The sequence below is a fragment of the Arachis duranensis genome, chromosome 3 (assembly GCF_000817695.3).
Source record: "Arachis duranensis cultivar V14167 chromosome 3, aradu.V14167.gnm2.J7QH, whole genome shotgun sequence".
In the NCBI taxonomy this organism is placed as follows: Eukaryota; Viridiplantae; Streptophyta; class Magnoliopsida; order Fabales; family Fabaceae; genus Arachis; species Arachis duranensis.
The window spans coordinates 21,398,714-21,417,763 of NC_029774.3; the positions used below are offsets into that span (position 1 = coordinate 21,398,714).

The following is a 19,050-nucleotide window of genomic DNA, read 5'->3' on the forward strand; positions in this document are numbered from 1 at the left end:
TTTTTAGATTAATTTTCTTAATATCTTCTTCCACTTCATCAACCCAAACAAAATACTCACACCACATTTTCAATTTCTATTAAAATAGAAAGCGCAAAAGGGAAAGATTTAACAAATAAGAAGAATCATAAGACTTGTTTCAATGGGTTTCATTCAAAATGATATACCTGCCAAAAAAGACGATGAAAAAATCAATGCCTAGGATTGACATGCGTATACGATTTTAGTATCACCACTTCCTCACAGCAGAAGCAGCTTCCATAAAATAATTTTCCCTTCTTTTGGTGTAGCTCTCATAGTTGTTCTCGTAGATAGAATCATCATTCTCCATCAACAAATATTTTTTCCATATTTTTGCTCCACTAACTACTCAATTTGGTGCTTATGGTTTAATTCAGGTTAAAATGTGATGGACTCCCGACGTAGATCACTCTAATCCTCCAGGTAAATAGTTGATGCACCACATAAACATCTTTGTTAATGTCTATAGTGAGGATTTAACGTCGAGGCCATTTACTCCATTTTACATAACTTTGTGATTTTGCTATGGTTCAACATATCATTCATCAATAATTCCAAATTGATTTGTTTGTTTTCCTAATTTGTCAAAATTTTCTATAACTTTGTAAATTAGGAGTGGTTTGACATACCATATCATATGTGTTTATGCCTAACTAGTACTTATTCATTGGTTACAAAATTATAAAATGAAACCTTTTACATAGTCACTTCCAAATACTTAGAATTAATAACATAGAGAAAAGCCAAGAAACGAAGAAGAGAAAGAAACAACAACTAGAAAAAGAAATTAACTAGTGTTTGACTTTTTAGTAGGCCCTTTCTATTTTATATTCAGTTGAGATCTGCAATAAATTTTTGTGAGAGAACTAGTTTTTCTTTCCAATCTTTAGACTTGAGTCTTAGATGCTATTAGCCTAGATAGTTTCATATGATCTATTCTGTGCGAAATAAGAGGCTCATCATCAATTTTATTTCCACCTGTTGCCCAATCAGAACTAACATGAACCAGTGGACCTATATGCAAAGTCCTCCTATGGATATGCCCAGAGAGATTGTTTTCGGTTTCTTTAGCATCTTCTGAATGTTTAGGTAGGTAAATTAGTTGTTTGGACACATATTCTCTATGAGAGTTGGAGACTTCACTTTGGTTCTTTGTAAATGAATATTGTTGTACTTGCTGCATCAAACAATATAACCAACTGAGAGATAAAAAGAGAGATAAAAAGAAGATTATGAAAAATAACCACAAAAGTAGGGTAAAAAAAAAGATTATTATTGCAAAGCATATTAATGGGTCAATAAAATGTTATAAACGAAATAAGCAACCAACAATAGTCATACAAATCTACATCCTTTTTTGTGCTCATACATTATTTCTTTTCTACATCTCAAAATTAAATAAGAATATGTGCCACATGACTAAAAAGTCAACTGCAACCATAACACAGTTAGCATGTGTTACAAATAACTCAGCAAAAAAAGAAGTAGTCAAATATTTTTGTTGACTTTAATAATAATATCAGGTAAATAACTAAATTTCAAACAAATAAATTTCTTTATATTTCACAATGATTCATTTCCTATCTACAAATTTGTTAACTGAATCAATAAAAAGTCCAAAGAATTGTAACTTCTTTCTTTTCCTAATTTCTTAATAACTATACTATACGGTATTTTCATGATTCAAGAGGTATCCAATAAAAATTGTTACAATAAAAATTGAATCTTTTTCTGAATTACCTGCATTGATGTTTTTGAACCAATATTGTCTGTTGACGTGACATGTGCCCTTGATACTTGTCTAACTCTTGAGTCAATTTTTTTCTCCCTATCTCCAGCATAACACTGCCTGAAAGGATATTAAAAAATGGATATGTATTAGTTATCTTATCAACAATAAACTTATGGAACAAGGAACCCCTTTTTAAAAATGAATTGATCGAGTGACTCAAAAAGTATGACAAAAAATAGCAATTAAATTATTAGAAGCATACAATTTTTGTTGCATTTGCAATATTGTTTAAGTTAACTAGCTATGATATAAAATAATATCTTCAAGAAGCCACCAAAGTCATTGATTGATCTTCTCCTAATAGTTTAAGCATTGGAGATAGTCTATTCATGAGATTAATTCAAAAATTAAATAACTATAAAGTTTAAACTCTCGTATGAGTGAGCATGCAAGACTTGGAAAGAAAGAGGGATTATCATGTTTACTACAAGTACATGCAAAACTCTATCAATGATTCTTTTGTTCATAGCAGAGTTTAACATTCAAATTAAATAATAAATAAGAGATTAACTTAGTTAACCAATAATATATTAAGAGATGAAATTCCATACTAGTAGTTATAGGGAAAGCAAAAGAAAAAATCTATCATGTATTATAAAATATAAAAAAAATATACATAGTGCTGGAATAAAAAAATTACTTAACAACAATTATAATCCGAGGACTTTATTAGGGGGTGAAAGATAACTAATAATACAAACCAGTAATAAAATAAAAGGATAACAAAAATTAACTATTTTTGTCTCAGTTTTAAAAAAATCAACTATTCAAGTACCTTCTTTTTTCTTCATCTCGCAATTTGGTGTCGATTTCTTTGCCGGGAGAATATTTTGGTAAGCTTGATGGATCACAAGGTAGAGGTTCTAATGTAAAGAACTGTGAATAAATAAGAAAAATTTTTAAAATAGAAAATTACACACCTCTAATACAAAAAAGTTCAAGTAATATTACATATAACACAAAAGTGTGAGTAACAATTACTATTTCTTCATTTATTCCACACACATAGAGGTTATGTTTATTTGTAATAATTTATTTGTAGATTACAAATTAAGCCTCAGTAAGTACGTACTGACCACTGTGGGTATCACTTCTTGTATGCCATAGCAAAAAGGTGTTATTTAAGCACATGAGGAATTATAAAAAATAAAATATATCTTAGAAATTTAAGAATAATACATTGTTTAAGGGGTGAAAGAACAAAATTATCATTACTCCTCTAGATGTAGCATGCATGACCCATAACAGATCGAATGACATAAAACACATATAAAGAACACTAAAGTTAAAATTCAATTGAATTTTTTTTCCATTAACTAATTTCTATTGTATTTATTGTTTAACAAGAAATTACGGTAGAAATTACATGTAAAATTATGAAGATATCTCTACATATCTATCAAATATCTCATCAAAAGAATGTAATTTGAATATTTTCATTATTAAGAAATTATTTTATGTTATGGCAAATGTTCTTGCACAATTGTTGAAAATTCAAAAAAAAAACATATTTATGAATTAAGTGAGCATAAAAAACATCAGTTTCTCCATGTACATTGGAAAAATTCAAGTTAAATTATTTATCAAACAACACAATAGCATTGAGTCATTGAATAAATTTTCACAAACTCTATTGGCTTATCAGTTATAGTAGAATTTTGTGATATGAACAATATGATAGTAGGAAACGTCATGAACTTTTTATCATGCATGTTATAAACAGTAAATAAATGACCTCAAAATACCACTTAGATTAGGGAAGAGAATGATGAAGCTAGCTGAATTAGATTAGATAAATTACTTGCTAAGAAAAACAAAACTCCATACCTCACTTTTGAGAGCAGCAGCAGCTGTCCCTCGGTGTGTTGGATCAATAGATAGTAAAGTCTCTATAAGCTTCACAGCAGCATGTGGATAATCCTTGAATGTGTCTGCAATACATCTCTTATAATGGTGTGGAGACTTGAATACTGTTGAAAGTGGCAATCGCAATTTCATCCAATAATCATCAGATGGGGAACCACAAAGTTTGAAAATTCGATGTATCTGCTCAACCTACAAGGAAGAAGAACTAACCTTTAGTTATCTCTTATATACCATCAATTACGTTGTGCATTAAAATTTGAACTCAGTCAACAATAGTAAATATGAATTAAAAACTAGGGTTGTACATAGGAAAGTAGAGTTCATTAATGTTTCAAAGATGGCTAAAATAATTCATTTTAATTAAATAAGATCAATTTCATAATGTAACAACATTGGAAAAATGCCTTTTTTTGGTAGTTCTATTAGTCATGTTAAAATTGTATGTATATGCAATTTTGATAGATCTTAGTTTTGAAATTGGTAGGCTACCACAAAATATAAAGATATCATATTAACTATTAACAAAGATAAATGACTAATAAAGCATTCATAATAACCAAATGATGGACACCAGAACATCTCACCTCTGTTTTTCCTGGCAATATAGGTCTGCCACTATATAGTTCTCCTAATATGCAACCAGTGCTCCACAAATCTACGGCAACCCCATAATGGTTTGCTCCGAGTAAAAGTTCTGGTGGTCTATACCAAAGAGTTACAACACGACTTGTCAATGGAATACTATGATGGGGGTCAAAAAAACTTGCCAAACCAAAATCTGCAATCTTTAAGACATTATTGTTGTCAATGAGAATATTTGATCCCTTTATATCACGATGGATGACACCATGACTATGACAATGATCCAATCCACTAAGAAGTTGTTGCATGTAACATTTTAGCTGACACAAAAAGGTATTGTTAGAAGTTTTTCTATAAAAAAATGATATAGAAAGATAGTCAATAATCGAAGCTTTGAAACGGGATATTGCTTCCTATATTGCTTCTTATCTTATTCAATACACGTATGCATAATGATCTCAATTCTAAGTAAAATAGAAGACATAGAATGAAAAGAAACATGACTACCTGTGGTTCAGAGAATTTAATGGCAGGATTTGATGCAAGCCCTTTAAGATCATGTTCCATATACTCAAAAACAAGGTACAAGTTGTGGGATGTCTCTGATGTTATCAAGCTATCCAACTTTATTATGTTTGGATGGTTGAGCCTACGAAGAATAAGGATTTCTCTAGCCATAAACTTGATGCTCTCAGGGTTAAGACTGTCAAAATATACCTTTTTTAATGCAACAATCTTTTGATTAGTCACATCACGTGCCTTATAAACAGTACTATAAGTTCCTTGCCCAATCTACATAATAGAATGTCATCAAAAGATTCATTCAGTGCCATAGACTAATATCATCAATGATAAAAGTATCACTGTACAATTTGTTTCATAAGATTCAAAGTACACAATTTACAAAACTAATGAATAACATTTTAACCACAACAGAAAAAGAAAGGTCTCTTTGTCATGGTAGAGTTCAAAAAAGCCTCGCAAGAACATTCACAAAATAGCATTAAAAATTACTTAATAGTTGAATCATAATACAAACATAGATAGACAAAGAAAAAAGGTAATTAACATCTTACTTTATGTAACCTTTCAAAAGTATTTGCGCTTCTTGGTATCCATCCCTTGATAGCTTCACCAGCAACAGAAGAAAGCCAATCTGGCCATCCTGTTGAAACTTGCTCTGCCTTTTCAGCCTTTGGAATCCTTCCAATAGTAAGATGGTCAATAATAGTCAATTTAGGTTTCTCTATCTTATTCTTCCCAGTTTGATCATCATATGGCTGAACTGAACCATTGTCTTTCTTATCAATTGATGAAACTTTCACATCATAATCATCAAGTGACTTATCTTTAACCTGAATACCCTCAACCATCTTTGAGGAATTCAACTGTAAAATATTTTGATCTGATGCCCTAGTGCAACATGATAATTTGTTTGTGATCCATTCCCTACAGTCTTCTATGGTCGAACTCTTTGAACATGTACAACCCATGTTGCAGTATCAAAGCCTATATATAAAATTGCCCTTTAATAAAATAATAATTAGGACTACCATCCACCAACTAGTACTCCATCATCTTCTAACTGCAAACTAAAAAATTCATGAATAGTCACAAACTAAATAAATAAAATTTTTAATTTTATTCTATATAAAATCAAAGTTAGAATTTTTTTCTCTTTTGGGATATACAAACACTTTTTCTATCGCCACACATACCATAAACACAAATCACAAAATCCTACAATTTTGGAATCTAATTGAATATTTTAATTTGACTCAATTAAACCAAACATACAATTCTAAACTCACACACTATGTCAGTAATAGTTAACCACCATAAAGAATAACACTTTTCACAAATAAAATCTAAGAAAAAAAAGCAAAGTTCAATAAAGGGAAAAAAATACTAGATAGTAATGACAATACTGAAAAGAAAATTTAACCATCAAATTTGAAAATTAAAAACTGAAAACTAATTAATGAATAAAAAATATACCTCGGGTGGTAGAAACTTAGAATTGGGATTAAGATGTAGTTTAAGTATGGTATCAGTATTAGTATCAGTATCAGGAGTATAAACAATAGATGTGAATATTCTGTCTTCGATCGGAGTTTGAACAAATCTGAGAATATTCATAGATATCACCTAGTAGTAAAATACAAATCGAATTGAGCGCGACTTCTGCTCATTAAAAGTGAGATTCAGTAAGCATATTCTAACTAAATAACAGAGCTACGGAAAGAGGAGGACCCTTGGCCTTATCAAACAATAGGTATAGAGTTTGAAGTGAGCTTTGAAAGAGGGTTAGACGATGAATCAAGGACAACAGATTCTACTGAAAAAAAAAATCCATAGGCTTAAGCATAAGAAAAGGAATTTATTCTTTGAAAAAAGGCCATTTATCTTAGGAGTAGGGAAGGATGCTATTTCATTCTCTTTTCTCAAAGAAGATTCCAAAAAGAGTTAAAAAAATTGAATTAAAAAAGATTAAAATAAAGAGAGAAAAGAAAAATAGAAAAAGAGAATTTGATGATGAAGCATAAAACAACAACCTTATATGCTTTTATCAGCTATGTCTATGCTCAATCAAAAGAAAGCACTTTCTCTCTCTAGAATGAGTGGTGCTACGGTCTGAGTATATGAGTGAGAGTGATGACTTCATCCATTATGTTTTTGCTCTAGCAAAGAACGATTGATATTGAGTTTATGTTCAAAGTTCAAAGTTCAAACTTCAAAGCAGGTCACCAATTTTTGTTTGGAAGATAAATATAAGCAAGGGCCACATTAAATATGTTTTTAATTTCATTTAACCTTGTTGACTAATTAGGAACTCGTTTATATTATTCCTTTTTTAAGAGATTAATAGCTAATTACCTGATAAATATGTAACAATAAAGGTTTAATTATTCTGTTAGCCTCTATAGTTTCATTGAATTTCTAATTAGATCCCTATACTTTTTTTTTTCAATTGAGTCCCTATACCATATCAGATTTTATAATTAAGTCCCTACCATGATAACAATGCTGGAATTAACAGAATATTCTGTGAAACAAAACGAATATGTCTAACACTTGACTGAATATTCTATATAGTTTAACAAAATATTCCGTTAATTTCAACATTTTTGTCACGGTAGGAACTTAGTTACAAAATATAATATGGTATAGGGACCTAATTGAAAAGAAAAAAAGTATAAGACCTAATTGAAAATTCGATGAAACTATAAGGACCGACAAAGTAATTAAACCAACAATAAACTATCATGAAAATAATCAAGATAATAGATTATTTGTTTAATAAATTTTTTTTCTTTAAATAAATAACAAAAGAATTAATGGTTATCCTAAAATTATTTTTTTTAGAAAGCCAAAATAATTTGTATAAATAATTAGTGGGTATTCGTTTAAAATTATGTTCTTAGAAATATTATATTTTGGGTATTGTAAAAAAATAACTTATTTGTTTAGATGACACCATGGTGTGGACAACTGAGGTTGAGTGAGTCCCTCTCTTGTTGCATCGGGGAATTGGGTAGAAGGTTGAATGAGTTTCTTTGAGTCAATTCCAAAACTATGATGTGAACAATTTAGGTTGAAGAGTCCATTTCTTGTTGCATCAAGATATTGGATAAAAAGTTGAATGATTCTCTTTTTATTTAACTAGATTGAGCTTTATGTTTGTGGAATTATATTTTTTTTTGTTTTAACATAATAAGAGGTTATATACCTCCTAGACTATTGGACTGAGTTTGGAAGAAAGACTGAGATTGAGAGACAAAGACTGAGAAACAAAGACTAAATTAAGTTCTATATTGTGTTTGATGTAAAGTATACAAGACTAAGTTATATCTTAGTATCATTTTTTATTTAAGATAAATATAAAGAGTGAAACAAACAAAATTAGTTAAATTCCCTTAAAAAGAAAAACAAACTCTAACCCGTTTTGCCTTTTCCTTTTCTCAAGAACTCTGCCTCCCTTCACCTGAGCTCCCTTCTTTCTTCTCTATTTGCAACTGAAGAAATATCAACTTACTTAGACAACTAACTTTGGTATTGGTATTAGCACTATACCAAATTAAAAAGATTTATGCTTGGTTGACATTCTACAATTTAACAATTGTTGTATTTAGGTCACAAATAGAATCATATCTTTGAAAGCATATATTATTATTGTTTCTCATCTCATCAACTTTTCTGCTTGAATAATTAAAAAGAAAAAACAACCAAGTGAATCGATATTTCTAATTGCAATTTGAGTAAGGCTATTACAATAATGATTATAACATCCATCCATCACTACAAAGAGAAGTGAAGAGAAGATCCATTTTGGCATCGCGTGCATATTCTCAAAGCCATAAGCATCACAAATCTATATTGTGAGAATGGTTAATAGTTATATTGATAAGAATAAGAACGAAAGTGAAAAAGTTTTAATAAAAAAAGTGAAAAAACTTTAATTTGTTTTCAAAGATGAGTAAAATTAGAATTTGAAAAGTTAAATGAGAAATGACACAAAAGTCATGTCAACTTGCACAACACACAATAGAGTATTTTTAACCAATACTAATTGGAGATATAAATAATTATGTAAGCTTTTAAAAGAAAAAGAGTGAAAATAAATTCACAAAAACTCACCGGAATGTAGCTTTCTTGGGACTGAGGCATGATGAACACCATTCAAAAACTTGCATGCAAATCATTTCACCAATGCCATAGCCATTAGTTTATGAACTAAATAAATTTGAAACGTATCATAATTTATAATAATAAGCTATAGTAACTTACATTTTTAAGAATCTTAATCCTCTTGCTAGTTGCAATAATCATAGTAGAAGAAGAAGAAGAAATGTCATTATGTGTTACTGTTTGTACTTGTTCTTTGTTTGAAACATGACAAACCATTTGGCAGTTGGATAATATTTTCCAATAACACAAGTTTCTCATTTATAAAATAAGACAACGTAACTTACAACTTTTTCTCTTTCTCGATCTTCCTCTTTCACCCTTCAAAGAAAAGAACAAACGGAGAACAAAAATAGTAAGATATTTTTTCTAATTTGAGAACCAAAACAAAATAAATATTCGAGAAGGTAGATATGATGAACTGAAAATTATGCAAGGTTAGGGATAAAACTTTCTGCGAGTCGAACCAAGTTAGCTTATGCTAGACCTGCAACGCTAATGCTCATGATGCTAACTTCCTTATGGTTAGACATTCCAGGACGATCCTTTGCTGGAGGCTTGTGGAGAGGAAGTCATTTGAAACGGAAGAGGTAGATGGTATCAATATCACCGGTGCTGATACAAGTAACGAGGTGAAAGTCGCAGAAAATAAGGTTGGACTATAAAATACCAGAGTCCCAAAAACTCGAAGCTACCTCTTCAGAGATATAGAGAATGATATATTTGAGAGAGAAACAAAATTAGGAACGAGAGCAAGCGAGAGATTCAAATCATAAATTTAAAATGAGAAAAGATTAAATCTTACTTAAAAGCTTTTCTTTTCAGAAAAATTTCAGCTGAGCCAATTTTAATGTTCAAAATTTGTTTATCAAGTAAGGAAAAAGTTGTTGTATAGAAAATTTGTTGTGCAAAAGTGAGTTTTAAAGTTCACATGGTATTGTTGAGTTTTCTTGCCTTCCACATGTCATTCAACCAGAATACACACTGGTCGAGCACTCGCTGCACCACATGTCGATCAAAAAATTATCTACTACATTCATATTATATATTAATAGATAGATAGATATCCTTTCACAATAGTATCATGTTTTCTGACCAAGACTCTAGCGCTTAATTAATGATGCGTTTCTGAGTTAAGTCTCTGATTTTTCTTTCCCAACATTTGAAAATCTTCGGATGCATCTTCCCTTTCTTAAAATTCATAAAAAATATTAAAAATAAATGAAGAATTATTGATGAACAAAAGTGAAATATAAAAATAAAAGTTTGCAAAGACCTGAAAACCAAGACCAGAAAAAGGTAGTGAATTGTTTAAAAATAGTGAACGGAAAATTTTGGTAAAGCAATTTGAGGTGGAAAAACGATTAGTTGAGAAAAATAAATATAAAAGACCAACTTCTAAAACTAAAGTATGGGAAAACTCTTGTTAGAATACAGTCAACAGAAATAATTCAACCTCTTGAAATGATAAAAAAGAATAAAAAAACTATTCAGTAAATATGTTTTAAATTATAATAAAGAAATGAAACTTTGAAGAAATGAAGAGTTCTGATGCTAATATCATAACAAAGATTTCAAAAACACAATAAATTTCAAAAACACAATAAATTTCAAAAACACAATAAATTTTCAAAATCAAGAACAATAAATCGAGAGAGAAAAAGCACAAAGAGAGATGAGAAAATTTCAAACTTCGAAAGTATGAATTTTTTCGAATTTCGGGAATATCATGCATAAACATCGAAGGAAAATTTATCTCAAAATCTTTTGGAATGTTGAAAAAATTTAAGATGTGGCATCAACGCTCATCCACTCACAGTGCCAAAACCATTCATCATTCCACGATGCAGGAATTTAGGAAAACAATCAAGAGCTAAGCAACACACACAGTAACATAAAACCATGAAGAAACATAATAATACACTGTCCAATCACCGGAGCCTTTAAGGGAGAAAACAAAAATGTAAAGTACTAGGAGATAGTAGAAGATGCAGGGCTGCATAGGAGTTGGTTAGCACTATTTCTACTCCTCAAATTTCTTAACATTAAATTCTGCCTCTTGATAAACACACAAACTTGTCAGATCAAACAACTAAAAGAGATACTTATATTGGACCATAATGAACAAACAGCCCAGCACAAGAAAAGATCAAATAGCATGAAAGTCCAAACAAAATAATTTTTCTTCATTTATTCTCTTATATTTTTCTACATCTTTCTAGAAGTGGTGACTTGATATTCTGTTAGTTATTGAGAATCTTTTGGGATTTGCCATATCTTCAATATGATTTGATGATCTATATATTCTTCTCTTGTATATATGTAACAGCTCCAATCATTTGTAAATGAAGGAAATACACACAAATATTCTGCACATAATATAGCCTCTACTCTTTAGCTTAATATGGTATCAGAGATCTCTAAGAGCTCTGCTGATACTCTATTATGGTAAAAATTGCCAACCTCGATAATCATTCTTCCATTTTTTTTTCCTTCCATCTCTATTGTTATGGATGATCCTTCATAAAATACAACATAAAGCCCCTTTAGTTCATACTATATTCATCCCCAATTAAAATCCTACTTCTGTTTTTATCACTCAAGTACTTAGTAGGAACAATTACCATTTCTGGTCAAGAACATTTTCTATGGCAGAGATTTTCAAAAATAAATATGGCATTCTTACTAGTCGTCTTGCTTCTCCTTCTCATGATGATCCTCTATTTTCTGTCTGGAAGTGCTGCAACAATTTGGTGCTCTCCTAGCTTTTTCACTCTCTATCTCTGTCTATAACACAGAGAGTAATATACCTTTCAACTGCTGCCTCTGCTTGGTATGATCTCCATGAGAGATTTTCTCAATCTGATCTTCTCAGAATTGCTGAACTCCAGGAGCAAGTTTATGCCTTAAAACAGGGCACCTTAAAAGTCATAAAGTTTTACACAGCTTTAAAAACTCTCTCAGGGGAGCTTGATAATGTTGGCCTCTCCCTCCTTGCACTTGTCCGGTGAAGACACACCGCTCCCAGGACTTTATCATCCACTTCCTCAAAGGACTTAACGAACGTTTTTCTGTGGTTCATTCGCAACTCTTCTTGCTCGATCCTCTGTCGTTGATTAATTGTGTCTTTGCCATGGTGATATAGTACGAATGCCAGGACACGGTGATGTTGCTGCCAAACTTTGTACCTATTGTGGGCGGGGAGGTCACACCGTAGAGGTGTGTTATGGCAAGCATAGTTATCCTCTTGGTCATCCATGCCATCTTCGACGGCCTCGGTTCTCTGACCGCAACACTACTACTGATTGTGCTCAATGTGGAGGTGACTCTGATTCAGTGAATAATGTGGCTACATCTTCCCCCAATTTTCAAAATGTGCTAAAACTTGATAGGATTCCCATTCATCACCTAAGGGTCAGTCTTAGGCTTCACTTCAGCCCAACTCACACTCTCATGGCCCTTTTAAAATATGTTGAAGCCCACAATCAATAATGCAAGGACCAAATTAAAGATATCCATTCATTTCAAATTGGGCTTTTCTCTAGCCTAAATTTAGGTAGCCATTTTCTTTGTTCATATCACACTTTTTCCATTTTAAATCATATATCTTCAAAAACAAAATTTTTTTATACTTTAATTTTTTTCTGGAGCTACTGATCACATTGTATCTTACTTATCTTAGTTCATCTCTTATTCCAAAAATAGTTCTATTTTTATTTATTTGCAAAATGGTTCCCACATCACAACTCACTATATGGAAATTGTCAAATTTTCAACTTCATTAATTCTTACAAGTGTCTTTTATTTTCTATATTTTTAATTTAATTTAATTTCTATCTCCAAACTGACATATACTCTTCCATATGAAATCACTTTTTCACAATTCTCTCGTACTTTGCAGGCACCGAACAATAAGAAGATGATTGGTTTAGGTAAAGTGAGAGACAGATTATATATACTTGATTAAGCAATTCATCAAAATAACCTATTACCATTCTACTCAATAAACTCCACTTATCGTACACCCGTTACGCAAGCAAATTTATGGTACTTTCGTTCAGGTCACCCATTTGGACATAGACTTAGTATCTTACACAAGCAATTTTTTTCATTCATTCACACCATGATGAAATTTGTGATGTATGTCACTTGCCAAAACAAAAGAAAATTTCTTTTCCTTAAAGTTCCAATAGAGTAAATAGCATTTTTGATATATTACATTTGGATATTTGGAAAATTTTTCGTCAACATTCCATCCATAATCATAAATATTTTTTGACGATTCTACATATCATAGTCGCTTTACTTGGGTCATATTATTAAAATCGAAGAGTGAGGTGACTCAACATGTCCAAAATTTTGTCACACTAGTAGAAAATTAATTTAATCCCAAAGTTAAGGTCCTTTGTTCCGATAATGAGCCTGAAATTCTTATACCACATTTTTTCTCTTCTAAAGGAATTATTCACCAAAAGAATTTTGTTGAAACCCTCCAACAACATAGTCGTGAAGAAAGAAAACACCAATATATTTTAAATGTTGCCTGTACCCTCACGTTTCAATATAATTTACTTCTTTATTTTTGGTTTTACGCTATTCATTATACAGTTTATTTAATAAATAGAGTTCCTTCTTCAAACCTCAATTTTAAAACACTTTCTGAAATTTTGTTTAATAAACCACCCAATTTTTATACTCTTTTAAAGTCTTTGGTTGTCTCTATTATGTTTCCACACTAATGGCCCACCGCTCTAAATTTAACCCAAGAGCCTACAAAGTAGTTTTCCTTGGCTACCAATATGGTTTCAAATGTTACATCATTTATTCTCTTGAGCACACACAAATTCATGTCTCCAGAAATGTCCAATTTCATGAATCCTTTTTCCCTTTCACAATAATAGTCCCATTCCATCAAGCTCAACCCAAACTCTACATTATATTTTCCCACCCATTGCTTTAGAATTCTCTATGGCCTAACCTCACCATAAGCCCATCACTTATTCTTTTCCTATTAGGCCAACAATCCTACACATTGACCCCAAGTCACAATCACCCTATCCCCATCTTACCTTCAACAATCAACACCACAACATTGCAGCGGAGGCCTAGCACGGATGGCATATCTATATGCCTCTTGCAAGCTGCACCCGGGTTCGAATCTCAGCTGAGGTTGGATATTGTTTAAAGAACCCATAATACCCATGTAGCGTGTACGTATGTGTGTTGTGTGGGTATGTGAAGCATGGATGTAATACCTAGGATTGGGGGCTGTCCAATCCACTTGACCAAAAAAAAAACACCACAACATTTCTCTCAATCTCCAACATCATCTTTCCCTTGCGCAACCCTATCACCATCTTCCTCTCCTACCAAACTTATTCCTCTCGCTATATCACGCACCTCAGACACTTCTGTCGTCCCTCCACCTCGTTGAAGCCTTCGCTAGACCCGACTCCCAACCCGCCTTGTCGATTACATTTGCAGCGCTTCTCTCTCTTCACCCACACCATCCTGTTTTCGGTGCTGGTCTCCCCTCAAGTCTGTCTTTTTCCTCTCCTCTTTATCTTCTTCTTATCGCAGATTTATCTTTTCTTTGCATTCTGATTATGAGCCTAAGTCTTTTCCAGAGGCTAATAAATTACCTCATTGGCGTGCTACAATGAGAGATGAGATTCAAGTCTTGGAGTTGAATAGAACCTGGCAATTGGTTAATTGTACCCTTCGGGTGAAACCCATCAGATGTAAGTGGGTTTATAGAATTAAGCGGTGTTCTGATGGCACTATTGACAGATACAAAGTCCATTTGGTGGCAAAAGAATTTATGTAGATAGAGTGTGTCGATTTCTTTGATACTTTTTCTCCAGTAGTAAAGCCAGCTACAATCAGGATTGTTTTGCCTCTGGCTTCTATCAAGCCATGGTCGGTCCAACAATTAGATGTGAACAATACTTTTTTGTACTGAAGAAATTTACATGACATTGCCTCCTGGTGTTTCTGCTAGTCAGCCAGGTCAATGCTGCCGCCTTCTCGGATTCCTCTATGGCTTGCGACAGTCAAGTCGCGTGTGGTATGAAAAGCTTTCCCTTCTCCTTATTTCATGTGGGTATTAACAGACAATTTTTTACTATAGCTTATTTATCAAAGTAATTGGGTCTGGGCTGTCTATATTGCTAGTCTATGTTGATGACATTGTGATCACTGTTAATTCTGTTTCTGAGATTGCTATCATTAAAACAACCTTAGACACCCACTTTAAGATCAAGCATTTGGGTATTCTGAAATATTTCTTAGGGATTGAAGTTGCACACACTGCTCAAGGCATTTCTCTTTCTCAACATAAGTACTGTTTGGATTTATTAAATGATTCAGGACTTTTGGGTGCTAAGTCTGTCCCTACTCCTATGGATAGTGCCACAAGACTTTCTCAAGATAGTAGACCTTTGCTCCCTAGTCTACTTGTTTATCGCCGTCTTGTTGGCCGCCTCATTTACCTCACAACCACCCGGCCTGACATTACTTATGCCACTCAAAACACTCAGTCAATTTGTGGCTGCTCTTACCCAAAATCACTACCCTGCTGATATCCGCATCCTTCCTTACTTGAAAAATAGCCCTGGGCAAGGTCTCTTATTTCCTAAAACTGCAAGTTTGCAAATTTTTTGTTTTAGTGGCTCTGATTGGGCTGACTCTCTGGATACGCTTTTCTCACTAACATGATTCTGTTTTTTCTTGGGAGTTTCTCTCATTTCATGGAAAACAAAGAAGCAAACAATAGTTGCCCATTCTTCAACTGAGGCTGAGTATCGTGCTCTTGCACACACCACTTGTGAGCTCCAATGGATCCTAAATGCCCTTAAAGTGCTTCATGTGACATGTGTTTGCCCTCCAGTTTTGTATTGTGACAACTAGAGTGCTCTTCACATTGCGGCAAATCCAAATTTTCCAATAATTTTCCTTTATTTATTCTCTTATATTTTTCTACATCTTTCTAGAAGTGGTGACTCACTATTCTGTTAGTTATTGGGAATCTTTTAGAATTTGTCATATCTTGAATATGATTTGATAATCTATACATTCTTCTCTTGTATATACGTAACAGCTCCAATTATTTGTAAATGAAGGAAATACACACAAATATTTTGCACATAATATAGCCTCTGCTCCTTTAGCTTAATTACTTATATCATATAATGCAACACAAGATCGAAAACATAGGAGAATAAGAAATTGATATTCGAGAACGTGGGACCCATGGAAACAAAAGGAAAATAGAACCCATCTACCTAATCACTCTCCTTCATCCAGTACAACGACGACGTTTGCCTAGGGTTGCATTTTCTCCTCATTGATAACCACACTAAAATAGAAGTACATGTTTCATACCTCAATAAGTTAATAAGCACAGTAAAAATCCTAGAAGAATAACCAGATAGATAGCATTTTTTATATTAGTTTAAAACAGCATTTTCGGTTCCCCAACAACAATGAAGGCAACTAGAAGGGAAAAAATGACTTACCAGAAAGTATAGTGGAGCCACCACAGTGATAAATACTGGCTATAGTAGTCCTGGCCATCGAACGATGCAGGATCCTGTGAACTGATAATATCAAGTTTACTAATTCTGGAAATATCTTGATTGTGTGATTTTATGTTGATGATTTGATCTTTACCGGCATCAAATCAAAGATAATTATAAAATTCAAGGAGGTTATAATAAAACACTTTGAATGACAAATATGGATTTAATGTCTTATTTTTTTTACATCAAAGTCATTTAAAAAATGATGGAATTTTCATTTCTCATAAGAAATATTTAAATGACACTTTGAGAAAATTTCAGATAAAACATTTAAAATTGGTTCCTACTCCGGTCGAAGACAAAATTCAATTTGAATTCAAAGTCATTACAAGTTCATGGTTCAAGGTTCATCACCAGGATTTGGAAACCAGCTGCTTCGAAGGGTTATACTACCAAAAGCGGGTACAATTGGCTTGCGCATATAAAATTTCAATGGAGAGGTGATGGGAATTGGAAGTGGCTATGAAAGCTAACAAAGCTTTTTCATTTTGAAAAAGGTCAGATTCCTCTTTTGGCTTGCGTTTCATGATGCCATTCTCATGAATGTCTTCCGTCATAAAAGGGGCTTAGCGGTGAGTGATCTTTGTAATAAATGTGGTAATGAGCCTGAATCTATGTTACATTGCCTTCAGGATTGTTCCATTGCTCGTGATGTATGGAATTCTTTAGATCCTTCTATTGTTGAACATGCCAATGCTTCTGACTTCCGATCTTGGATTACTAGCGTTGTTAATGGTAAAGAGGAAGTAGTGACTGCTGGAATCTGGTGGATTTGGTGGAATAGCTGTAATCATTTCTTCAACCTGAATGAACCTTGGCTTAGGAGAAAAATCTCTTGCCTTGCAAGAGCCTTGGTGAATGAGTTGAAAAGGGTGAAGAATGTTCTTAAGGTCAATTGTGATGCTAGTGTTCTTTCGGACTCTCTTGTTGTGGGATTTAGGTGCGTTATCCGTGATCATTATAACACCTGGATGCTAGATTGTTCGAGGTGCCTATCCTTTGATTCAGTTTTCAGGAATGAGTTATTGACAGCTCGAAATGGTCTTATAATTGTGTGGAAAACTGATTCTATGGAGGTGTATCTTTTGCTGACAATATTATCAACTATGTTTAGGCGATAATATGGATATTATAGAAAAGATTATGGAGTTGTTAAGTAAAAATTGGGAGGTGTCATTCACTTGGGTTAGAAGAGAAGCTAATGTTACTGCTAATTGTCTAGCCAAGATAGGGACTAAAAGTGTTTATTCTCAATCAGTATGGATTCAACCAAGTGATGACCTCAAACAGATTTTGTTGAAGGATTCTACTATGTAATTTTTTGAGGTTGTGTTCCTGCTTGTTTTAATTTTTGTTACAGACACTAAAAAAAATCGAAATTATAAATCCTAAGTCATAACTCTAAATCCCAAACCCCATAATCATTACCAACTAAATCCTAAACCTAAATTCTACATCCTATAACCCTAAACCCAAATATAACCATAACACTCTAAAACCTAAAACTAAATCCTAAAACCTCAAATCTTAAATCTTAAACTCTAAATTCAAAATTCTAAACTATAAACCATAAATTCTAAATTATAAATCCTAAAATCTATATAATCTTAAATACTTTGTACCTTTTTTTAATTCTGGATTCACCCTAAATTAAAATTTAGAATTTTTTGAATATATAGTAGCTAAATTAAACTTAGTACCATATATAATCTTAAACACTTAGCATTTTTAATTTTAAATTAATAAATTAAAATCATCATTAAAAAATAAATTTAAAATTCTAAATTATGAACCGTAAATTCTAAATTTTAAATTCTATATAATTTTAAACACTTATTTATTATTTATTTTTTTATTCTGAAATCACCCTAAATATGTTCATTTAGTTTTGTTTCTATATTTTTGACTCATCAGGTGTTTTAAAAAAAGCCTTTTCATGTACAAAAATTTTATTAGATCAGATATATTCTACAAACAACCAAAAAAAAATTACTACAACATTCCTTTCTCACTCAATAATGCAACAAAAAAGCCCAATCAGAACGAAATTTACGCCCACAAAATACTAAAAAACCCAATAACTAACACACCTTTATTGAACAATAATTAATCTAAGTCACACCAGGTTCAAATCTTAACAGTGGAGGACTTGGCTAGGTTAGTGTGTGTGAGGGAGTGTCAAGTGTGTACGTAACTTTGAATGAAAAGAAAAAAGTACATACTACCGTGTTTATATATATTTTCTTAATTTATTAGAAAGAGATAAAAATTAATATTTAATTTAAAGATATAAAAAATAATAATTTTTAAATATTTAAAATTTATCATAAAAGATAGGTTTGATAATTTCGACGCGTCACGCAATGAGCTGCACCCCGCAATTTCCTTACCTGAGTAAAAAAATAACTTCCTCATGCTAGCTAGCATTCAGGGGTAAATAAGGGTTAGTAATAACTTAACTGCCAAGTGCCAAAGCCATTATGCACCAAAAATAAAAATGCCAAAGGCAACGACAACGCAGGG

At 32.2% G+C, this 19,050-nt stretch overlaps 1 protein-coding gene across 1 annotated transcript; it reads right to left on the reverse strand.

Moving 5' to 3' along the window:
- Nucleotides 1–907: 907 nt before the first annotated feature.
- LOC107478228 (probable serine/threonine-protein kinase At1g09600) lies at nt 908–5,047 on the reverse strand. Its single transcript, XM_016098365.3, has 6 exons — nt 4,769–5,047; nt 4,264–4,581; nt 3,641–3,868; nt 2,589–2,689; nt 1,762–1,870; nt 908–1,198 (listed from the first exon to the last, which is right to left on the reverse strand). The coding sequence occupies exons 1-6, from the start codon at nt 4,937–4,939 to the stop codon at nt 908–910; spliced, it is 1,218 nt and encodes a 405-aa protein (XP_015953851.2). The 5' UTR covers nt 4,940–5,047.
- Between the last annotated feature and the right edge of the window lie 14,003 nt (nt 5,048–19,050).

Excerpts from the sequence above, each read along its gene's own strand:
- LOC107478228 (XM_016098365.3), bottom strand. The coding sequence starts at position 4,939 with ATGGCTAGAGAAATCCTTATTCTTCGTAGGCTCAACCATCCAAACATA. Across the intron at positions 4,582-4,768 it reads TTAAATTCTCTGAACCACAG|CTAAAATGTTACATGCAACA; the intron begins GTAGTCATGTTT and ends TTTTTGTGTCAG. Across the intron at positions 2,690-3,640 it reads CTGCTGCTCTCAAAAGTGAG|TTCTTTACATTAGAACCTCT; the intron begins GTATGGAGTTTT and ends ATTTATTCACAG.